The sequence below is a fragment of the Sordaria macrospora genome, chromosome 1, assembly GCF_033870435.1.
Source record: "Sordaria macrospora chromosome 1, complete sequence".
Classification (NCBI taxonomy): Eukaryota; Fungi; Ascomycota; class Sordariomycetes; order Sordariales; family Sordariaceae; genus Sordaria; species Sordaria macrospora.
This window is the reverse complement of record NC_089371.1, coordinates 9,187,915-9,210,653: the sequence shown is the minus strand read 5'-3', so window position 1 is coordinate 9,210,653 and position 22,739 is coordinate 9,187,915. Positions and strand designations below refer to the sequence as shown.

At 52.2% G+C, this 22,739-nt stretch overlaps 5 protein-coding genes across 5 annotated transcripts; 2 read left to right on the top strand and 3 right to left on the bottom strand.

Annotated features, from left to right (window-relative positions):
• Positions 1-2,023: 2,023 nt before the first annotated feature.
• SMAC4_09093 (uncharacterized protein) lies at positions 2,024-4,041 on the top strand (the record flags this gene model as incomplete). The annotated part of the gene is made up of 1 exon (XM_003343651.3): positions 2,024-4,041. The coding sequence occupies exon 1, from the start codon at positions 2,104-2,106 to the stop codon at positions 4,039-4,041; it is 1,938 nt and encodes a 645-aa protein (XP_003343699.3). The 5' UTR covers positions 2,024-2,103.
• Positions 4,042-4,314: 273 nt separating this feature from the next.
• SMAC4_12858 (uncharacterized protein) lies at positions 4,315-6,396 on the bottom strand. The gene is made up of 4 exons (XM_066091113.1): positions 5,817-6,396; positions 5,547-5,598; positions 4,637-5,441; positions 4,315-4,572 (listed from the first exon to the last, which is right to left on the bottom strand). The coding sequence occupies exons 1-4, from the start codon at positions 5,976-5,978 to the stop codon at positions 4,515-4,517; spliced, it is 1,077 nt and encodes a 358-aa protein (XP_065945934.1). The 5' UTR covers positions 5,979-6,396; the 3' UTR covers positions 4,315-4,514.
• Positions 6,397-7,510: 1,114 nt separating this feature from the next.
• SMAC4_09094 (uncharacterized protein) lies at positions 7,511-9,871 on the bottom strand (the record flags this gene model as incomplete). The annotated part of the gene is made up of 1 exon (XM_003343652.1): positions 7,511-9,871. The coding sequence occupies one exon, from the start codon at positions 9,869-9,871 to the stop codon at positions 7,511-7,513; it is 2,361 nt and encodes a 786-aa protein (XP_003343700.1).
• Positions 9,872-12,533: 2,662 nt separating this feature from the next.
• Positions 12,534-14,859, top strand: SMAC4_04922 (uncharacterized protein). The gene is made up of 3 exons (XM_003347566.2): positions 12,534-13,024; positions 13,092-14,528; positions 14,588-14,859. Exons 1-3 carry the CDS (start codon positions 12,813-12,815, stop codon positions 14,775-14,777), a joined length of 1,839 nt encoding a protein of 612 aa, XP_003347614.2. The 5' UTR covers positions 12,534-12,812; the 3' UTR covers positions 14,778-14,859.
• An 8-nt stretch (positions 14,860-14,867) lies between these two features.
• SMAC4_04921 (uncharacterized protein) lies at positions 14,868-17,794 on the bottom strand. The gene is made up of 6 exons (XM_024655796.2): positions 16,432-17,794; positions 16,261-16,375; positions 15,885-16,208; positions 15,449-15,829; positions 15,190-15,393; positions 14,868-15,130 (listed from the first exon to the last, which is right to left on the bottom strand). The coding sequence occupies exons 1-6, from the start codon at positions 17,092-17,094 to the stop codon at positions 15,009-15,011; spliced, it is 1,809 nt and encodes a 602-aa protein (XP_024511037.1). The 5' UTR covers positions 17,095-17,794; the 3' UTR covers positions 14,868-15,008.
• Between the last annotated feature and the right edge of the window lie 4,945 nt (positions 17,795-22,739).

The window sequence follows — 22,739 nt, the reverse complement described above, 5'->3', positions numbered from 1 at the left end:
AGCATGATTCTACGCTGCCCAGAGCTTCGAATCACGACATGCAATTATGGCAGTATGTAGTGCATTCATTATGAATGCCCACTGTCGCATGACATGAAAATTGTTCAATGTTCATTCATTTCGGTGGATCGATGTTTGTTCGATGGGTAGAACGTTCTCTGGGAGGTGGTCGTGAGGGCGGGAAGGTTCCAGTTTGAGTCTGGGGGGGGATCGAAACAATTTTTTTGCTGCTTTTTGTTTTTTCGTAAAACAAGTTCGGTCGATTCATTTGTATTCAGATCCAAGGGATAATCGGTGGCAGGAGATGCAGGAGGTCAGTTAGTTAGTTAGATTCCCAATGATAAAGAGATGACTTGATATGGGAGAGATGTTCACGTCTTTCTTAGGTACCTACCTTAAGATGTGTTGGAAACACTCAGTATCACAGGAAGGAAAGAGACGGCGGCCCATTCATCCCTGACCATAGAAGCTGACTTTGCCATATCTCACAGAGGCGCGGGTGGAAGTTTCATCTTCGTCGGGGTTCAAATGTCGTCAAGTCGCAGATGCAGTATTGTTACCTACCTATTTACCTTAATCACAGGTAACTTAAGGAAGTGCCGGCCCTCAACCATAAGTTCTTTCCGGCAAGGCAATGCAGTCTGACTAACAGGGAAGTCTAAGCCACCACCAGAATTCTTTTCGTTTCGCCTCCGTCTTCCCTAGAGTTCAGTCCTCGAAGGAGCAGGTGTCTTCGAAGGAAAGCACAATCCATCAACACTGGTAGGAGGCAACAACAACAACCTTCCCAGCCTACCTAGGTTTGCATCACGTTGAGACCAAGTAGGTTCAAATAAATCTCCTCCCTTCACCCAGTCTCTCCAGCCACTGTCATCAACCCATCATCTTCACCAACACAACACAAAATCAGTGTTATCAAAGTCATTGCATCGTACTTCAGCAACTACACCATCACACGATACCAGACAACTTGACAAACCTTGGTTACTGTTCATCAACACATTACCAAACATTATTGATCACGACTACGATACGACAGACGATCATCATTCAAGTCTTCTTCCCACATCTGTTCCCAAGCAAAGTGCCATTAACAACCAAGACAACTTCCACACACAAAGGCACACTGCCTTCAATACACTCAGGATTCCCAAGCTAACTGTATCGAAAATGAAATCTCCTCCTTCTTCAGTCCAAAACCCTGACAGCCCCGAGCGTGGCCGCCAGCGGACACGTGGCCCGAGAATCGTCTCCAAGAGCGGTACGGACAATAGGAACAATAACAACAACCCTCCCGGCCCTGACAGCCGCCGTTCTTACGGTGCCCCCCCTCCTACACCTCGCCTTCTTCCTCATCGTGATCGCTCTACTATCGGTCTTGATCCTTTTACTACTCCTCCTCCTCCTGCGGGACTTGGTTTGGATTCCGATCCTCGGCTCGACTCGATCCTCGCCGACATCCTCGATTTTCACCGCCAAGTTGCTGCTAGCCGTGGTACACGTAACTCACCTATCTCTATTGAAGAAGAGGTAGAAGAAGAAGAAGAAGAAGAAGAAGAAGAAGAAGAAGAAGAAGAAGAGGGTGAGGTTATCGCCCGCTCTTACGGTGGTTTACCTCCTCCTGCTCCTTTTCGTCCTAGTCATCGTTCCTCCAGTCCTCTTCCTCCGGGATTTCCTACGGATTTTGCTCCTGGTCTCGCCGAGCTTGTCGTTTCAACCGCCAGAGCTGCCAACCTAGCCGCTGCTAGCCGTGGTACACGTAGCAACCCCATCCCCATCGAGGAAGAGGGTGAAATTACCGCGTCCGCCGCCCGTTTCCTGCGTGACATCGACTCGTCTCGGCCTTCGGTCCGTGGTCCTGCCCCTGGCCCTTCACAAGATCAAGAAAACCGTCCCTCGGGGTTTTCCGAGGAAATCACCACGTCTGCCGCCCGCTTCCTGCGTGACATCGACTCGTCTCGGCCGTCAGTCCGCGGCCCTGGCCCTGCCCCTTCACAACAAGAAAGCCACATACAGCATCCCTGGGTTTCTTCCGGGCTTCACGTTCCGCAACCTTTCCACTTCCCTCTTCCCCCTCCCGCACCCGGATCATTTGGACAAAAAATGCCCATGCCTCGCGGCTTCAAACGCCCGTTTCAGCGGATGTCCAACTCCAAGGCCAACGACAACAAAGGCAAAAAAGAAGAACGAAAGCCGGAAAAGAAGAGCGACATGCGCACCAAAAGGTTTGTGGCCGAGCTGCACGAAAAAGACCAAATGGCCAAGGAGCAACGCCTCATTCGCGAAGGCCGCGACCCGTACAGCGTGCAAATTTACGAAAACTCTTGTCGCGAGAACGGGTACGTGCTGCGCCAGTTCATGTGCAGGATATCGACGACGGACGGGTTCGACTACGGGATGGGCATGAAAACGTTGCCGGCGTGTTTGGTTGAAGATAAAGAATGCTGGCGGGCGTTGGATGTGTGGGGGATTGGACCGACAAAGCCCGGGCCCCAGGGGCAGAGGCAGAACGGGAACGGGAACGGGAAAAGGAACTTTGATGTGTGGGTTGAGGAAGGATATATACGGGGCGCGGTGTTGTGTGTGGCGGATGGGAGGAATAAGTGTAGGGGGGTGGTGGTGAGGTATAGGCTTCTACTTGATGAGGAGGTTGTGAAGAGTGTGAAGGAGGGGGAGGGGTTGGATATTTGTTTTGATGCGATGGGTGTGAATCGGAATAAGTGGAAGGAGGGAGTGTTGGGTTTAAAGGTGTTTGATTTTTTGAGACCGGGGTTGGCGGATAAGGAGTTGCAGTCTGCGCTGGGAGACGCCACCCGTGATACTCTTGACTTGGCCGATAATGTCAATGTCATTCAAATGCACGGTGGCGCGGGGCCGTCTATCAGCGGGGACGTGGAGTATCCGATTGATTCGAGGATGAGAAGGTATTTGGACATGGAAGAGAATGTCAAAAGACTTGCCATGAGGCTGGGGTATGAGCAAGTCGCCGAGGAGCAGAAACCAATGGGTACGCGGTGGGTGTTGGAGTTTCATCGAGACTCGCTGGACAGGTTACGCGAGACGCTGGACGAGTTGATGTTGGAAAAGGCTGATGAAGACATGTCGAATGAGGAGAGGAGGAAACAAGCGTTTGAGAGAGCCGCACTCGAGGACGGCAAACTGATCAAGCACGCTGGCGCCTTTGGCGGAGCAGAGTATCTTGAGGACGTCAAGGGGGGCATAGATGCCGTGGACGACTTTATGGTTATTGTGTCGGGATCAGACGAAGATGGCTATAAGACTCGGACCAGGGACGATGGCGGGTATAGACCCATGCCGACAATGAAGCTACCTCTACCGATCCGGAACAGGGAAACCGCCGAGTACGGCTCTTTTGGCTCTTTGGAAAAGGCGACGTTTTCTTCGCTAGGCAACGGCAGCAGCAACGGCAAAAAGCCTGCTACGAATCGCGGCGTGATTTTTTATTCGGCTGCTAGCCATGAGCCTTATGGGACTCGGAGTGGAGGAGCTACCTTGGACAGCAGCAGCAGCAGCAGCAGCAGAAAGTCTGCTGCGAAGCGCGGCGTAAGGTTTTACTCGGCTTCTAGCCCTGAGTCTGATGAGGGCGGAGGAGCTATCTTGGACAGCAGCAGCAGCAGCAAAAGGCCTGCTACGAATCACCGCGGCGTAAGGTTCTACTCGACCTCTAGCCCGACGGTGTCTGATGAGGGTGGATGTGCTATCTTGGACAGCAGCAGCAGCAGCTCGGGATCTAGGGAGGTGAAAGAGGACGCTCGTCTCAAGCTCGATCAGATGGGTGAATACACGTTTGATGATGATGGTGGCTATACATCTGAGTCGCAAACTCCTGAGAGCAAGAAGTCGGTTCTTGTTGAAAACGTCAATGTTGTCGATACCGAGGCAGAGGTTTCGCTGGATCTTGATGAGAAGAAGGATGTCGGGGTTACTGTTGAGGCTGTGGATCCTTCTGATGAGGAGTTCTCTGACGAGGAGTTCTCTAGTGATGAGTTTTCTGATGACGACGAGAACGGTCTTGAGTAGGATGGCAAGACTGGGGAGAATAATCAGGATGATGAGGCGGATGAGAACAACAAGGATGTCAAGGCAGACGAGGACGACCGGGATGACAAGACGGATGAAAACAACCCTCCCCCAAACGGCAACACGGGCGAGAACAATCTTCCTCGACACGCCGAGACAGATGGCGCCAGTGTCGGACATGCCCTGCTCGATTTGCTTCGTGCCAACAGAACTAGTCGTCCGGACAGCGAGAATGAGGCCAAGAATGATGATGCGGAAGTAGACTAAGTTCTTAGAAGTGAATGTTCGGGTGGAGGTTTGTGGTCTTGGGTATTGGTGTATTTTGAACACAAAGTAACATAGTCGTGTTCGTTAGCAGCGTTTGTTGTATTAATCCTCTGGATATAGCGTAAAAAACATAATGTCTATTCCATTCTGTCAGCGCTCTACAAATATGTCGTCGTACATCGTCAATTTCCCAAAACCTCTGCTCCCTAAGACTTGAGCCTCTCGCTCCTCGCCATATCGTCCTGCGCGTCTCTCACCAAGAAACTGTAATAACAAAGTTAGCTTTCAACTCCGTCAACGAAGACAACATGACCAAAGAAATACTCACTTATACCAAATAACCGCCGGCACAATCGTGCCAGCATGCCACAAACTATGCGCATCCACCGCTCCCCACAGCGGCGGGAAATCCAAAAGTTCCAAGCTCATAGCCACAAGAACCCACGCCACCACAATACCCGGCCACGCCGCCCACCCCTTTCTCTGCTGCATGTACCGCCTCCAGCTATACCAACTCCACAGCACGTTCTGCACGGCGCCCACAGCCACGTTGGCAGCCATGTTATACGTGTAATCCCACGTCCACATCTTCAAGTAAGTGACATGTCCGATGTACATCAACAGACATACCGTCGTCCACAGCCTCAACAGCGACTGTCGTCTAGGTGTGTCCTTGTCGAGTCTAAAAATCCTTACAGCTGAATAATATAATCCGTACAAGACATTGGCGCCAGCAGCAAAGTAATCGAGTTGTTCGGTAACGGGGAAATCGCGAGTGTGGAAGACTGCGGAGAAAAACCAGGAGGCCATGCCGACGTAGGCGAGCCAGATGTACCATTTTCGCAAAGGGTAGGTGGAGGGTATGGAAGGCAGGATTTTGTTGTAGAGACCGTCGTAATGTGCCCATAGATTGCCGAGGGAAAATATGACGGAAAAGGGCTCTTGAGCGCCGAGGAAACGGTGGAAGGGCCATTTTCCGTGGTATTGGACTATGGGGCGGTCGGGGAAGGGGATTGATGCCGACCCGGGGGGAGATTGGGTGGTTTGCGCGAGGCGGGAGGAGGTGATTAAGTGTTGGCAGGTGTAGTCGCATTCGGAGGGGCAGGTCCAGAGGAGGAGGCGGCGGTGGAGGGCTGGATTTGAAAAGGGGGGGTTAGCTGTTTGTTATTGTTGTTGACAAATGTAACCCGTTTAGGGGTCGAGAAGGAAAAGGGGAGAGAGACGGAAAAAAGACGTACGAATAGGCGTCTGATGCTCAGCGTCCGGACCGCAGTTTTCTCGTTCGCAGACCTGTTGTCGTAGACAGTGTCAGTCAGACGCTTCTCTCTCTCTCTCGTCATATCCTTTCTTTCATGTCTTTGGTGTCCAGGCCAGGGGCAGCTTTGGTTCCCTCTCTTCTGTCCAATCCATCGCGACCCGAGCTCACGCAAAGCTATCCTTCTCCCATATCCCAACACAAATCCCAAGTCCTAGATCCCAGATTGGAAGTAGAAGACAACTGAACCCACCCTAATACACTCCTGAAACTCAGGCAATCGATCACCAATGGATGCCGCAACGGGTGTAGACAGCACGACGAGGCCGAGGAGAAGGAATTGTTGTATCGAGAGGAAGCTTGTGGGAGAGCTGAGAGCTCCGAGGCCCCGTCTGGACGCAGCGTGGAACTTCATCGTGATGGTGATGGTGATGGTGTGCTTGTTGTGGTGGGCATCGGATGGCAGAGTCGAGTTCGCTGTTCGGTTTGTGTTTGCGACTGAAGTCCCGGTCGGCTTCGAGTACTCGAGTGTCGGGTTGGAAGGGAGCTTCGGGTTCGGGGCTTGGGGAATAGGAAGAAGACGCGTGTGGTCGTGATTCTGAGGTTCGACGCGGTGCGGTACAGGTGAGGTGGTACTCAATAGCTAGCTCTAGCTCGGGGTCGGGTTCGGGGTCTCGGGGTGTTGTATCAGACCGTCTGACCGTCACACCGAATATTGAGTTTAGGTAGCTACCTCCAGGGACAATTGGTTGCTTCAATTGCGTCCGCAGGTTTCTCTGGCTGGATTCAACAAGTTAAGAAAACGGAAACGACATGTCAAAAGATAAATCCGAACCCCCCCAGAGCCCGGAATTCGGATGCCGCGGTTGGCAATTGGCACTTTTAGCGGGGCTGGGTGCTAACCCGTAACCCCACTCGCTCCGTTCCACTAGGTCAGGTCTTCGGGAGGCGCCGAACGGGTGTGGGTGCGGGTCCAAGCGTCGCCTTGCAGCACGTCAAACCGTGGAACTCCGGAGACTGGGACCGGGACCGGGACCGGGGCAGTTGTTCCGGTGTTGATCAACTGGCGTACATTAGCTTTCGGAAGGATCTAGAGAAAAATGACACTTGAGGTTGATGTTCGATTGTGTCTTGATTTGGAACGGTTCCATTCTTCAGTACCTATTTGTCGGGTGTGTATTTTGGGAGGTTGTTTCAAGTCATATTCCAGTGTTGTTTGGTCTCGTGGGTTGGTGGACATTCCCATGTCAAGCAAGTAGTAGTACAATGGTGGTTTTTTAGGTGTGTTTTATGTCAAGACAAGGGCACGGCAAGTTCCTGCGCCAGCATTGAGCTAGGTATCTTTATATACGAATAGAAGCCTAGCATGCCATGACAGTTTGCACGCCATTTCACCCCTTGTAATAATCGAACAATGTGCGCCGTAAGATGAACATGAGCAGGGTAGCTCCAACTATGTGAGTGGTGAAAGAAAATATCCGAATCAGATGAGTAGATCCGTGTGAGCAAGTCCAGAATCTAGATAGGCAAGAAGAAGAGGAAATATGCTGTGAGGTGAGGCCAAGATCGTCATGTACTGTTTTACCATGTGCGATTGTACAATGACCGAAGTAAATGTCAAAGGTGACGGATGTCCCAAAAGGTAAATACTAAGTAAGTAGATATGCAAAGAAGTTGCCTTGCGGCGATGAGCCAGTGTTGCTAGTGCGCCCAGCACAAACAAAAAGGAAAGAAGTAGCAAAGTGTCCAAAGATATCCTTCCTCAGCATCCAATCATCCGTATGCCATGCCCTTCAAACGCCATAAACCCCAGACTTTCTCCGCCGCTCATGCAGTAGTGGGGGAATAACCAGAATGTCATAACGCCGTTCTCCGTAACCCGTAGCCCATAATCATAAGATAGCCAAAAGAATCAACCAAGCAAGCAAGACAGTTGGAGGCTAAAGTCTAAAAAGGGCTTCCAGACCTCCTCCTACCACTTTCTCCCCTCCGGCGACTAAATTCCCTCAACCGCTGCCTCAAATCCGCCATCCTCCCGCTTCGCCCACCTGTTTCCGTCTCATTTCCGCTTCCGCTTCCGCTTCCGCTTCCGCTTCCACTTGCACTTCCACTTCCGCTACTACTCCCCGTATTCGTCCTGCTAGGCTCCGGTCGAGGTCCTTGGACTTCACTTGACTTCCGCTCCTGACTCCTTCTTCCGCCACGGGTCTGTCCCTGGTTCGTAGCCTGCTGCATCACGGCAGCTGGTCCACGACCAAGCATGCCCAAATCCACACTCTGCCCATGCCCCGGTCTTCGAATGTGACTGTGGTTGTGGTTGTGGCGAGTAGCAGAGAAGCTTGACGTAGAGGTGAAGCTCAACGGCGATCCCAGTCTGGCAAGTGGTTGTTGGACGGTCGGCTCTTCGAGTTGCGATTGTGGTTGTGGTTGTGGCTGTGGCTGTGGTTGCGCGATATGAAGGGGAGTTAGACCGAGGATTGCTGGCATGCTGATGGAGCTTGGGAGTCCTTGGGGTTCAGAAGGGATGGGGGCAGCGTGTGTGAGATCAGCACCAGTACCGGTTGAAGTAGATCGCGGAATAAACAACTCGTCGAAGCGGTGGCCTAGTGTTGAGCTGAATTCCGTTGATCTTCGGCCTCTGGTCGTGCTGGTGGTGGCTCCTTCTTCTGTCTGTGGTCTGGTGTCTACTGCTGCTGATGCTACAGAATCGGGAGCAGGAGCAGGAGCAGTCTTCTTCCTGTGATCGCCCCCTTGGGAGTGGGTATTTCTTCGCTTCCCAGGTGCGCTAGATCTGCCGAGTCTCACTGGGCTTTGCAGTCTGCCTGTTGTTGGCCGGCTCTGTTGACCCGGGAGGGAATGCGAGATTGTCTGGCCCCTTTTCCGCGTGGTGATGGCGCCGATTGCAGCCGCTAGAGAGGCAGAGGAGGAAGGGCCATAACTTCGCGGTTGGGGTGGTTCTTGGTCGTCTGCTTCTCCACTTGTCATGGGTTGAGGGCCGAATAATGGCGAGCCAAGACGGCCTCGTTCTGGCCCCTGGTCCACGTGGTTTGGTTGCCGTTGTGGAATCGGAATGGGCTCTAGAGGTGGTGCTAGAGCTTCGAAGATGCTTAGACTTGACCTCGTCAACTGCGCCAACGGACCTTGCGGTTGCATGTGCTCTGATGTAGACAACGTAAGAGACATGGACATGTCACCCGTTGCAAACCGTCCCTGGGCTCTGGGTGTCTGGACAGATTGCATGGGAGTTACGCTTCTAGAGAGGAAGCGGTGGTTCTTAGCTGCCGCTGCCGCCTTTTGACGACATAACTCTCTTAGCTGTGCCCTTGTAGCTGCTTGCGTGTGCGGCCAGCGCATGAACGTCCCAGCCCCTTCGGCGATCTCGCCGACAGTGCTCTTTTGAGCTTTTGACCCCCGCCAGGTGCGAATGGCTTCGCGAGCAACCCGCGCGCACACGCCTTCTGGTGGAATACAGTTCTTGCCCATGCGGAATGGGGTAACTTTGGGGTCTTGCAGATACAGCGAGTAGTAAGACCATAGGTGGTCATTCATCGGTTTTGTCCAGGGGATTTTCTTTCTTGATGGTTTCGGTTTGGGGTTGGTTTCCTTGGGGGTGGTGGTGGTAAATGATGGTTGTAGGGTCTCTGTTGGCTCGTCGCCAAAGTCAACAAGGTCTGTTGTGCTAAAATAATGCAGAGTGTCCTTGCCGTCGAGGGAGGCACTTTCAAAATCACATTCATCGGAGTCGTCTTCTTCGGAGAGGTGGGACCATTGGCTCGGGAAGGAGTCGCTGGTCTGGGTGGATTGGGACGTTGATGGCCTGCTTATGTCGTCGTCGTCCTCGGGCGTTGACTCGAAACTGCTGGTCGAACCCACCGTCCAATCCGGATATCGACAGGGTGTTAATGGTGGTAGTGCCATGGTTGTTGGCACTGGTGTCTTTGGTCCTGCGTCTGAATATGCCCTTGCCCGTGGGATTTGCAAAGAAAGGGAGTCTTGATAGGGTTCTGAGGAAAAGGGACGCATGGTGAAGTCTTCTGGGTCTGATTCTGGCTCTTCGATGCTGGGGACGGCAAGGTCTCCTGCTGCTACTGAAGCCAGGAATTGCTGTGAGGCGGCGAGCTGGCTCGAAGTGGTGCGTCTCTTGACTTTGAGACGAGGTCTGGGAGGCGAAGGAATTTGGGGAAAGTCGACATCTTTTGGGTTGATGGGCGTCTTTGGTCCTTCGCTGGCGTCGGGAAACTCGAGCGCGACGGCGTAGCAAAAGTCGCGTGGCACTGTTACGTGCCCGGAGGAATGTTGTTGATCCATTGTGTCTTACAGAAGCGTCATGCGGTATTGGTTTGTAACAAGGAGAGCAAGGGATGAATAAAACAAGAGCAATGAGTCGAAACAGGCACGCTTTCGGTGGTCGGTATTCGATCGCGATGTTGTTGTTGAGAAGCGGAGTGTCGCCAAATGAGCGGTAAAAGGTAAGGGCGACAGGATAATCTCCCTGGGTGCGCAAGCCGTCTCTTTGTCGCAAAGGCCGTCTTTGTTGTTACGCGACGCGACAACCTGGCCGTCAAGGTATCGTGGGTGCGATACAGAAAAAAGAGTTGAGATGGCGGACCAAATTGGAATGGCTGGAGTGCGGCAGGCAGACAGGCAGGCAGGCCGAAACGGCGGGATTAAAGGAACTAAACCAGGTAGGAAAAAGCAAAAGATGGGTAAGGTGGAACAAGAAGACGGATTGATGAGTAGGTACTGTGCCGATTGTTGTGCGGCTTTGTGAAACACGAGAGGCCGTGGTCGTCAATTATCGCGTCGTCGGCGTCGTCTGTAAGGGAAGAACTGAAGAGGAACTTGTTGGATGGTTGGGGGAAATTAGGTGTTGCTCTGTTCAATTGTTGCTGTTGGTGAGTGATGGTGGTGGTCGTCAATGTCAATTGCGGGAAAGAAGAGCGAATGTCGGAGTGTTGAGTGAGGGTCAAGTGAGTGGACGGGAAGGTCTCAGTCGCAAGTGCGTGCGGATGTTCTTCTTTGGATGCCAACTTGTGTTGGGATGGAAGCGGGCGGGTGATGCGACCAAAGTGCCGGGGGTTGTGAGCAATGCGCCAAATGGGCGCGGCTGTGGTTGAGGTCGTCGCAAAGTCTGGAAAGAGCCGCAAAGCAAGCCAAGTTTGTTGTTGGAGTTTGGAGGGGAGGACAAAGTGGTTGCAGACGGATGGAACTTGGTCTTTCCCTGGGATGCGATCGATATGCAAATAAGGGTAAGGGTAAGGGTCCGTCAAAAGTGGAAATCGATGTGCTATGTAGGTACAAGGCAAGGTCGTACAGTAGCTTCACATCAGTCTCGGATCAGATCAGTCACTGACAAGACCCTCAGATAGCATGGACTGCAACCTCTCTTGACAACAACAACAACAACAACAACAACAACAACAACAACAACAACAACAACAACAACAACAACAACAACAACAACAACAACAACAACAACAACAACACCATATCAACATGTCAACTTGTCCATATATGTATACAGAACAAGATCAGCCAGTGGTAACCAACAAGAACAACGACGACAACAACAACAACAACACCAAGTCAACCCAATCGTGTACCATATAATGTACAGCAAAACAACAACTCAAGGGTCCGTTGTCCACCTCTCGTGGCGCGGAATCCGGGCCTTAAACTTTGACACTTGAAGCCCGCAGTGGAGTTCGCACCGGGCGTGGAGTTTGTTGTGGAGATGGAGGCCGCTTGAAGGTTCACAAGTGTAACCCAATAACATCAAAAGGTAAACATTGCTCCAAGGAAAGCAAAGGCAGTAATATGGCCACCAGCAAGACCGGCCGTCTGCGGAATCATCCTGGTGTGAAGAACCACACACTGCCAGCCCAGTGATCGCCCCTCGGGCCGTTTAACACAACTCTCAGTCTCACGCGTCGTGGACGCGATCCCAGCATGTTAGCGGCGGCCTGTGGTTGGCCAACCACAAAAACAACCGACCATCCCGGACGCGTCCACTGTTGTCAATTTGTTGTTCGGTTCCCAAAATGGCGACACACAGCGACTTCGCCAAAAAGAACGTCAACGGTCACTCCCACTGTCACCCACTCTCTGTCACCACGATCCAGTGTGTGATGCAAATATGCAGCGCTAAGAAAGTCCCTACTGTAACCTCATGTGGGCACTGCCGCTGGGGACAGGGGATCTCTCTTCCCGATGTCGATTCATCGCTGTCGTCGACTTTTCGACTTTGGTTTTGGTCTTTTCCAACTTGGAGACGCAAATGAGGACGGCCAAAGAGGTGAAGGGCGGAAAGGAAGGGATGGCCAATCTCAGAGGGACCGAGGGAGATGGTGCAGCTGCAGGTCGGCCTTACCAACCCTTCCACTTCTGCCATTTCAACGGCCTGTCAAGAAATCCCGTCATTTCGCTATCGTTGATCAATTGTCTCCTCACAGTCGTGCATGAGATGTTTTGAGGGTATTAGCGGCGTTATGATCGGAAGATGTGGCATCTCATCAACAAGAAAAAACACTCGATGGCTTCAAGTTGTCGATGATGGTGACCGAGGGCGGGCAATCTGAAATGAGATGGTGGGGTTCGAGAACCTGGATGGTTCGTGCGCTGGTGTGCGTACGACCAATGACGCGACGTTTCGCGTTCTGCAACATTGAAAGAACCAAAGTCTCTTGTTCTCTTGATCAGGACATTTCTCGGTCGTATCTTGAGGCTATACTGTAATCATAATCTGTGGTGAGTGAAGCTCATGAGGTGACAGAATTGGCAACCAATTGGACGCTCTAGTTCTCGTTTGGCATTGAATTCGACCCATGATGACGATGACGTTTGGGGTGGCCTGTGCACGATAGCAATCTCAGTTAGAGAGCATGCTAATCTGGTAACGATAAAATCCGTTTCCTAACATCAATATTAGGAGCTCATTGCGGGGTTTAAGCAGAAGGTGGGGTCGTCTTGGGCTTGGAGTTTCTCGTTCGCTCAACCAACTTCCATCTCAACTCTTCTTGGGGCGCAAACAGTTAGACAGTCCATCATTGCACCTTCGTTCTTCAAGCTGCCGGTCAGCGATTGAAAATTTGTCAGATTTTAACAGAGCCTATTTGAGCCAACTCCTGAGCACTGCCAGCTCCTTCCTACTTCTACGTGAGCTTCACAATTGAGCTTCATTGATTGGCTGGATAGCAGCATCGTGGAGCTCATTTGGCTGGCAACATTGGGCATCATCGGTACCACTTCGATGATCTTTGACCTTCTTCTCCTTCTTTTCATTTGGCTTGCAAATTATTCCTGGAGTGACATCTTCAGTAGTTCCCCATCATATCTCGAATCCCCCAAAATGGCATCGACAACATCAGTCAACTTGGTTACCCTGGACAATCTCGACGAGGTCTGGCCTCGTTGGGATCCCGCTGACTCAAATCACCTCTATGCCTTGGTTGATATGGGCAGGTAAGCTACCATCTTTGCACTTGTCTCTTCGTGTTGACGTCTCCTGACCCCCTTGTTTCTTTCAAAGCAATGGCATCCGATTTTCCATCTCCGACCTCTCCCCGCCACAGACTCGGTTGCTCAAGTGTCTTTACCAGGAGCGTGCCGCCATCTCCCTGTTCGACGCCCTGAGCGAGTCTTCAACAGGTGGCCCTTTGCTTTTCCCAGACGAGACCATAAACCTCGTGTCCCAGACACTGGCCCGGTTCAATGACATTGCTGTCGACGAGTACGGCGTGCCTCCCGATCATGTCACCGTCTTTGCTACAGAGGCGATGAGGAAAGCGGACAATGCTGCTGCCATGCTACAGGCTATTGGGACCGAGGTTCCTGGACTTGCCATCAAAATCCTGGACCCCCAGGTCGAGACCCTGTTTGGCTCACTGGGAGCCAGATCTGCCTTTTCTCGTCCCAAGGGTCTCTTCCTTGACCTCGGCGGTGGCAGCGTCCAGATGTCATATCTAGACGCCACGGGTCAGGATGCTGACTATCACATCCATGCAGCACAAGTTGGCAAGAGCTTGCCTTTTGGCGCTGCTCGCCTGATCAAGATCCTTCAACACGACAATGCTGACTTCAAGACTAAGGAGGTTTCGAAGCTCGAGGAAGGCATGAAGCTAGCTTTTGCCAGGCTTTGCGAGACCTATGCTATTCTTGCCACCGAATCCAAGGACACACAAGGCATTGATATCTATCTCTGTGGAGGAGGCTTCCGAGGCTACGGCAGCATGCTAATGCACAACGACCCAATCTCCCCGTACCCGATCCCTGCGATAGGCTCCTACAAAGTCTCGGGCGAATTCTTTGCCAGGACTAACCATATGCTTGAGGTCAACACCAACTTCAAGAACAAGATATTCGGAATGTCCAAGCGCCGCCGAGCCCAGTTTCCTGCCATCGTCACGGTCGTCGAGGCGCTTATTTCGGCCGTCCCGCACATACGATCAGTAACATTCTGCGCCGGTGGAAACAGAGAGGGTGCACTGATGATCAGGCTACCCCAGGAGATTCGCGAGAGCGATCCTTTGGATTGTCTCCAACCGGAGGCATCGCTTCAAGGCATCGTTGATCTACTGTCATCAGCTCTCCCGGCCGACTACAGTAGCCCAAAGACGGTTTTCGGTCTTGGTCTCGGCCGCCTGTTCGCGGGCAAGATTTGGTCCAACACCGGTGATGATGAGCTTGCAAATGCCTCTGCCGCTTTGCACAGTACCATCACGGAACATCCTGATTGTCCTGGTCTGTCACATGCGGCCCGGGCTGTCATGGCTCTGACACTCTGCGCGAGATGGGGCGGCAGCGTCACTCCGGCAGATGAACAGCTGTTGACCAGCTTGAGGGCATTGGCTGATACCGTACACCCTGACGCCGTGTTTTGGGCGGGCTATCTTGGAGCCGTAGCTGCCGCGCTCGCGAAACTGGCACCAACGGTCCAAGATACTCATGAACTTGGAGGCAAGGTTCAGTAAGTTGATGGATTGACCTGACAGCCGTCCGAAAGCACACTAACGAGATTCGTGCCAGACTTCACTCGACTGTGGAACAGCTTGACGACAACAAAGGCTTTCAAGTTCACCTCAACCTCCAGATCAGCGAAACAGCTCTTCGGGGCATAGACACCGGAGACCTGACATCCCACTTCGAAGAAGTCAGCAAGCAGAGGGAGCAAGATTCTGGAAAGAAGATTGTTGTGGACATCATGGGACTACCTTAGCCGCCGACCTGTGGTAGCCGTCACGGCCGCAAAAAATATGGAAGAAATCGTCACGAATTCGCAACCTTAAAAATCTATCTTGTTCCTCTTGCCTGCCCTCAGGCATCATGCCAGCACCATACTCCGCATCGACTGAATCCAAAGATCAACTGCCATTACCCACCCCACCGATCAAAGTGGAATACTATGCACATACGCCACGTACCCTCGAAAGCCGCTATCAGTCGATTCTTACGCCCTTCCCCGGCGCGCCGTTAAGAGTTTTGCCTCTCTCTCAATGACGTGTAGCTTGAAGAAGAGGTGCCTTTCATTGGAGGGCTGTCCACGCTTGGGATGGTTGTCCAGATCACGATCTGTCGCCTTGTCAGTTTTGGTTGTTCAACTTCGGTGGACTTTGTCTGTGCTGGCTCACAAAAGGCACAGCGGGATTGCCAAGCTTCCTGAAAGGCGTCGTACACTTCGCTGTTGTTACCGAATACTTCGGAACTGGCGTTTTTGAGGCACTTGACCACCGTCGCTGAGTTTCGAAAAAGTACCGAATAGACGACGACAATGCCATGCATCAAGCGCTCCGTATCCGCTTCAAATGCTCGTCTGTCATTCCCCGTGAGCGTCACTACCAGAAGTCAGTCATTCTGTGGGTAGTTTATCTCAGGCATCCTTGAACTTACTATTAGCGGGGGCCATTCGACGAAGCGACGTCAGTGAATCATGATACACCAGTATCATCAGCCAGAGGGAGCCCCAAAGGGAAACAAACAAGGCTGACTGGAGCAGTGGTTCCTCGTGTTTCTGAATTGTTTGTTTATCCACCAAGTCCTGGATGGCCTTCAGGACCGTTCGTTCGAAAGTCGATATCGCACCGCCAGCACGCAAGCACAAATAAGCTTGCACCGGCATCAACGGAGGAGTGAACGGTGCGTTGTGGTTAAAGAACGGTTGGGTTCCTCCGGTGGCCCAGATTCTCTGCGTAAATGCCATCTTTACCACGTTCGACATCAACGTGTGCACTTGTCTAGCCTTGGGGTGCGCTTCACCCCATGGAAGCCCCTCTTCAGGAGTGTTAGCCAACAATTCGCATCAGAATGTGGGCCCTTCCAGACCTACCAAACTTGTCGGAAAATGCCAATAAAAACTTCTCGAGACGGTCTCGAAAGCTCGTTCCGCCTCTCGCATGGATATCTTCCTCCATCCACTTCAATATGTCCAGATCACCTCGAGTCGGACTTGGATCCGCGTCAACGCGTATCGCTTGGTTGTACATACTACGTGGGCTCCGGCTGGTGAACTCGCGGCCAGTCATTGTGAAATGGGCTCTGTTCGGATCAGGCGACAGCGAGACAGACAGTATGTGCTCACTACTGCCCGGCTGCGCGTAGAAGTCCGTACCCAGCCAGTAACGGTTCTTCACATCAGGGGATGTCCAGCGTTCTGGACCGAAGTCAGTATCAGGCGCACTCGAGGGTGTATTGTCAATACATACCCAAGGTCTTGACAATAGAGGTGAGGGGATCTCGGATGCACATCTGTTGAGCGTATCGACTGCGGATTTTCTTACAGTCATCCTCGCACTTGGTACAGGTACCTGGGCTGCTGCACTGTGTTTCTTTGTTAGCAAAGTCTTGGGACAAAACGACATCAACGGTCTCCTTACTCCGACCTTCTTGAGCTTGCAAGAGGAACATGACTTGAGCTCTCTCACACGGTTGGTGCTTTGAATGTCCTTTACTATGCGGCGCCGCTTACCAGGGCGCGCAGAGTTGCTGATGACGGGCACCTGAAGGAAGGGTGAGCTGCCAGAACTGGCAGGGAGTTGGGAAGAGGTACTATCAGATGTCGTGGTATCGTTTGCATCTTGGATGTCGATGGAGACGTCGTGGTCGAAATCTTCAGACGTTACATATAGCTGAGGGTCCACCGGGAGGCTTCCACCGAGCATTGACAACCTCAACTCATCAGGTTCAGCGGGATGGAGTTCGACAGGCACAGGGTTGTCCAGAGCCTCTGGGATGGCAAGGTCTTGATGTGACCCGATATTCGAGGACTGATCCGAGTATGCTGTTCCGAAGGGTGAATCATCGTACGAGGATCCGGTAACGGTGACGGTGACCGATCCCTCGTCATCGTAAGGAAAAACTTGCCCCCAGTACAGATGGTTGCCATAAATGTCTTCGGCAAAGTCGGCACTGCCGCTGGAGGTAAGCTGGAGAGGACCGTATTCCATGGTGGGCAGCATCGGGGGGCCAGACGGCATGGCGACGTATCCGTCAACTGTGTTTGCTGCACAAGTGTTCGGCTGACTCCAACAAAGCTGCATACACTCTGAGGTAGTGTGTGGCACGAAATGCAAGAAGCGATCCGAAGAAAGAAGACAGTTCGGTCTGACGATATCGAAATGCGGCAAGTGTTCCGAAAACTGACCACAAGCTCTTAATGATTCGGGATGGGGGAAGAAAGAAGAGAAGACGAAGAGAGGAACGAGGGGGTACTCAGAATATCCCAAGAACCTGTGCCCCAAGGCGGCCGTGGCCTTCTTGTCTTAAAGTCAAGTGACTATGGGTAAGAGAAGAGGCCCAAGAGCCTCCTCCCTTTCCTCGCGTCGAACTCTCATTTTGCTGTGTTGCTGCTCCTCGGCGTTCGAGGTCGAAATCCGGTGAAAGCAGGCAGTGTGATTGGTCAATGGGACATTGCTGTCGAGGGCGAGGTACGTATAAGAGTCACACCAACGACCACTGCCAACGACAGCTTGCATGCCGGCTTACGGCGGTACTTACCATCACGGTGTTGGATGGTAGGATAGCGGTTGATGACCGGTATCTTCTTACCGGTATCTTCTGATAACATGGTGGGCAGCCACCCTAACTTCTTGCAATCCCAGGAAAGGGGGCCACCACAACAAGAAGCCTCTCTTTGTTGGGTGTAACGCGCATTCGCACAAAACCGCATCACACTCGTCTACGCATTTGACAATTAACGCAGAGAGCCTCACGGGGTGTCACCAATGTTGCAACTCTATATTGCGTTCCTGCATCCTGCAGTAGCTCCGATTACACGTCAATTGCACCGGGCACAAGTGTGCAAAGGTCCAATCACACATACGCTTAGCACGCATCATTCAGCGGTCGCGCGACACCCCGCCGTGACATCGTCCGGCCCGGCAGGAAATTGGAACGGTCCTCCGGAAATCAACATTAAACCGACTGCTCACCACTCGGCGATCATCTCCAAAATCACGCTTCCGGGTCGGCGTTGAGCTGGAGTTGAACAACCACACCAATCGTCGCTTTTGTTTCCTTCCCAAATGAGCTCATGTTATGGCGCAGCAAAGTCATGGGACTCGCACACTTGCCTCCAGATGGAGCCTGAGAATTGGGGTCTATCTTGGGCGTTGAGCTGGCACATCTTCTGCTTTTCGACGAAGTCGTCTTGGCGTGAAGTTGTCCATGTTCACTACAGGTATCTTTACGCATGGTATCTCTGCCGTCGCTATCGAGTCTGCCGCTCCGCCTCTGTTGTTTCCTACATGATGATCGATATGTCTAAGATGACGCTGTCGCTAGGAGGAAAAAGCAAAGAGGCCATTTGAGCCACGAGCGCAGCCACGATCCAGTTGCTTGGTCTGCTACGGACCTAATGCTGGCACCCGGCTTCCTGTTAGCTTCAGTACTATGCCTCGGGCCTCTATTCCCGCTCAAGGCCATCATCGTCGTACCTAGCTGATGTTCTGTTTTGAAGTTCCGAGCCAAGCTCTTCCTGCAATGTTGCGCCGCCTGGGCGGATACAGAAAGTGTCCTATCCCGCCCCCATTGTTTCTGATCGCCGAGGTCTAGACTTCAGTCGAACACTTACCCATCATACCAGCGTGGAAACATGCAGCAGTCAGTTATTTGGTCGTGATTGTCGCTGTCGTCGGAATTAGAAGCCGCCCAAAGCCCACTGATGACGACGGTGACAGCGGCCTGCATGTCGCCTAACCAGGAACGACTGGAGCAACAGGGATGCTTCTAGGTGCATACCACGGTATATGCACGTCGTTATAGCAGGCATGTCACGGTACTTATGCAACTCAAAGCCACCACCGCCCTCTCCCAACTTGACGACGACATATCAAGTTGCGGTTGTGCTCTCATGCCAAATTCCCACTGACAGACTTACTGGTCCTTGAGTAGCTGAGCCAAACTTCAAATTTTCCGTCTTGGCGCCTGTCGCTAATCTTGATACGGCCGGTTCATTTGGATACACTCTCGGTGCTCGGCCTCAGGAAGCATGGAAATGTCACCTTTGACGTTCCATGACCACAAGGCTTCGGTCCCGGCGCGCTGATCTGCGTAACTGACTAGGGAGGACCGTACCATGTCAACGTTGCTACAAAGGCACAAAATCAGAAGTCACAAAAACCGATCGGATCGTGGGCGGTGCTACCTGTCACTCCTACCGTTATTGACAGGTACCTAGGTTTCCACGGGTGCGAGTGTAGCAGGTGTTTTTGACAGTCACGCGCCGTCGCGTCATGCATTCATGAACTCATGATGTTAACGGATGTCGATCGGCCTCGTCGATAAGGCCCGCTTCATTGAGCCTCTAAACCGGGCCTCTGAACGGATCTCGGAGCCTGATGGCCTTACGTGCGTCTCGAGTTATTCGAGTGATTTGCGCTGAAAGTGAGGCTCAAAATAGCGGTCTGATATGCTGTTTTTGACACTTTCATGAGTGTCGTGACAAAGCAAGCTTAGCAAAAAATTTCCGGTGTGGTGTTGAGCATGTAAGTCTGTCTAACCGATTGGATTATTTGGGGCAAGAGACCCATTGGGAGATTCTCGGGCCGGCCGGTCTGCGGCCGTGCAAAGGGCGGGTGGGACCACCGCTGAAAGGGTAAGGGAAATGAAATGAAAGGAAAAGAAATGGGAAAATGCGGCAGTGATGATGATGCAGAAAGGCAGGAAAGGCTAAAGTGAACCAAAGGATGCTAACGAGGCCGGAAGGTTTCCTTCTTTTTTCCAAGTTCATGATGGCTTCACCCTACCAGGCCGTGCTGTTTGGCTTGCTGGGTTTGCCAAAAAGCTGCGCTTTCAATTATGATTGGGCGGAGCTAGGCAATAGTAGGCGCATGCCTCACTTGTAATGTAAGTGGACAATTTGGGGACCGTTTTCTTCATGTTGCACTACTATCATCCGGGTACTTGACCAACGAACACTCGTTCATCGTTCCCCCAATCACTCTCATTCACCACTCTTAAGACTTTGTTCCTATTCGCTACCTGCTATTTGCTAATCGAGACCGCTTGTCAACCGTCTCTACCGCAGTATATCGTTGATGTTTGGATATAAGTCGTCCACACCACACCATGTCGGAATGCATACCAAAGCACACATTTGGCATCTCCACTTTCCGCTTTTTACTCCTGGCGTGGAAGGTGATCAGATCTAATGCTGTAAATCTCTGATACGGGCAAGACACAGCGATGACCATGACGACGAGAAGCAGAGTTCGAAACGCGCTAGGCATACGGCATCTCCGTCCACCAACAACCTGCTGAAAGGTGCGCGAAAGCAAAAGAATCTTTGCATTTCAGCTCAGAAGCAACAGGAGGACGGCCCCCAAACGTCTACGCCCCGTACCCTTCTTTTCCCAAAGAGGCACACCGTCCATCGCATCGCCTTCTCTTTCTAACCTCGACGTCCACACTCGAAATGTTGGAGTGAACACCCGGGATGCCGGCTTCAGGTTTGGGGGCTGTTGTAACCCACACTCTTTTTCATGCTGTCATCCCGCATGTTTCGAAACGCTCTCTTTCCCAAACGTCTCTGGGTCGTTGATCATCACAACAAACTTCTATGCCAGACAGGCTGCAGTGGACGAAGGTAGACATCGGATGCCTCACGACACTTTGTCCTGTCACTCAACGTTACCCCTTTCTCTCTTGGCGATGGACCACGTCCTTTGCACATCCTGCCTTGCAAGGGGCTGTAGGTTGTCGAGGCTGAGGCAGCAACGGGGAGCAGGCGCAGATTGGACGCATCCATCGACAATCTCTGCCTCCGGATCAGATGTCTGGCCTATCGCCCGTTTCTCACCAACGTTGCTCCTCTCTCCTTCCTGCTTTGGAATCATGGCTTCCCAAGCTTGACTTCCGGCCGTGGTGCAAATGCCTACACACCGCCAGTTTCATCCAGTCGACTCGGCTTTGGTGTCTCTCAACGGCACAGCAACTGAACATCCAGCCTTGGCCGTACATCAGGCTGGAAGTTGATGATGTCCTGTTGTTGGCTACCTCCTATCTAGCTGCCCAACACTCACCTCCTTTACCTTTCTGTGTCTTTGTGTCTCAGAGTCACGTCGCCACCTCCCTTCCCGACGCGCGGTTCTCGACCGCGTTGCCAACATCTCATAAACCCACTTTCGAATTCGAGCACACGACAGCCTAGAGGTACCCACCTACAACTATGTACCTACATTACGTACCTAGGAGCTATCGGTGGCAAAGCAGGAGGCGGTTTTTGTACCCTGAGTTCACAACCAGCAGCACACCTAGAGACAGCAAGGCGGAACAAGTTTGTTTACTACCTTCGGACCAGTCGATCCACCAGTGCACTCCAAGCCTCAACCTTCCAAAGCCCTGCCTGGTTCCTAGTCCCGGCGGGGAAGAAAGAGGTCCGTCATCCCATCCTTCTTCATCATGGTGGTGGTGGTGGCGGGAGCGGACGCGGCATTGCAGCCTTCCGGACTTTCCCTTTTCTGTCTTGGGCCTCAACAAACTTCCACGCTAACCAGACCGGCGAGCGTTTCATGAGAGACAAAGATACCTCATACCTCAACAAATCGTTAATACCACATTGAGCCTAACATCCGAGCAAGTTCGGGGTTTATTCTGGCAAACCTCGAGGTGTTGACGGCACAGCAAGTTGAGCATCCCTACCCCTACCACTGCATGTACACCATTGACTTGCTGAGCGAAGGATTCTGGTGGTTGCCTCACAATCGACTCTCAACTCCTCATGAGCTTCACTCCCTACGTACATGACCTCCGGATCTAAACTTGCGCCTTCCCAACAAATCTTCGGGAGTCACAGCGCTGTTCGACTGCTCGGACTGTCCGGTCTTTTTGAGCCTTTCGCCTTATCAAGCCAGTCCGTCGCCCAGCTCATCAACGTCGTCGCCACGCATCATTACTTTGTACCTAAACAACATGACGCTCACTCACAGACACACCGCCCCTTTCCTCCCTGGCTCTCCGTACCTCTAGTCAAGGTACACAGTGACTAGATGAAGCAGTGAGTCCCCACCCCAACTAGCCCGACAAAAGACTACATGTACCTGTAGTACCAGTCGCCTTACGAGGCGCTTGTGAATCCACAATTCACAAGGGGGCTTGAAGCTAAGCAGCCCTACCTTGGATGATCTGGAAACGAAACAAGTGGAAAGGACGGATAAAGAATTTCTACAGGAGACCAACATGTCGCCCTTACAAAACGGGTGAACTTGAAGGAAGGAGGATTTATCCTGAGCAGCGGGATCTCCGCGTCCTGGACTAGTGAGAACTGAGAAAAAATGCAAAAGGAGACAGACAGATATGGACAGACAGACAGACAGACAGGCTGGGACGGGGAGGCAGGAGAGGAGACGGAGAGAGAGTCCTGTCCTGCAAGCCACCTCTAGAGGTACCTCTTCCTCAGGGGGTGGACTTCTTCCATGCCGAAAGCCCGCACATGGGGCTCAACTCGCCTCGGTGTTTAGGTTCCTTTGTTTTTTTTTTGTTTTTTTTTTACCAAGCACCACCTAAGGTACCTACTTATTCAAGCTGCTGCCACTGACTAACTGGCTTTGATTCTCTCGAGCAGCCACGCATTACGCTTTGCCTTGGTCGTCAGTGTCTGCACCCTTGTCGGTTCGCCTTGGCCGCCTTGCCATGTTGCCTCCAGTGCGGTGAGATCACTCAGCCATACTGTATCTGGTTTCCTTCA

Excerpts from the sequence above, each read along its gene's own strand:
- SMAC4_12858 (XM_066091113.1), bottom strand. The coding sequence starts at position 5,978 with ATGAAGTTCCACGCTGCGTCCAGACGGGGCCTCGGAGCTCTCAGCTCT. Across the intron at positions 5,442-5,546 it reads TGAGCATCAGACGCCTATTC|CCCTCCACCGCCGCCTCCTC; the intron begins GTACGTCTTTTT and ends TTTCAAATCCAG. Across the intron at positions 4,573-4,636 it reads CCGGCGGTTATTTGGTATAA|TTTCTTGGTGAGAGACGCGC; the intron begins GTGAGTATTTCT and ends TTGTTATTACAG.
- SMAC4_04922 (XM_003347566.2), top strand. The coding sequence starts at position 12,813 with ATGATCTTTGACCTTCTTCTCCTTCTTTTCATTTGGCTTGCAAATTAT. Across the intron at positions 13,025-13,091 it reads GCCTTGGTTGATATGGGCAG|CAATGGCATCCGATTTTCCA; the intron begins GTAAGCTACCAT and ends TTTCTTTCAAAG. Across the intron at positions 14,529-14,587 it reads GAACTTGGAGGCAAGGTTCA|ACTTCACTCGACTGTGGAAC; the intron begins GTAAGTTGATGG and ends GATTCGTGCCAG.
- SMAC4_04921 (XM_024655796.2), bottom strand. The coding sequence starts at position 17,094 with ATGCAGCTTTGTTGGAGTCAGCCGAACACTTGTGCAGCAAACACAGTT. Across the intron at positions 16,376-16,431 it reads GCAAGCTCAAGAAGGTCGGA|TGCAGCAGCCCAGGTACCTG; the intron begins GTAAGGAGACCG and ends AAAGAAACACAG. Across the intron at positions 16,209-16,260 it reads CTCTATTGTCAAGACCTTGG|AACGCTGGACATCCCCTGAT; the intron begins GTATGTATTGAC and ends ACTTCGGTCCAG.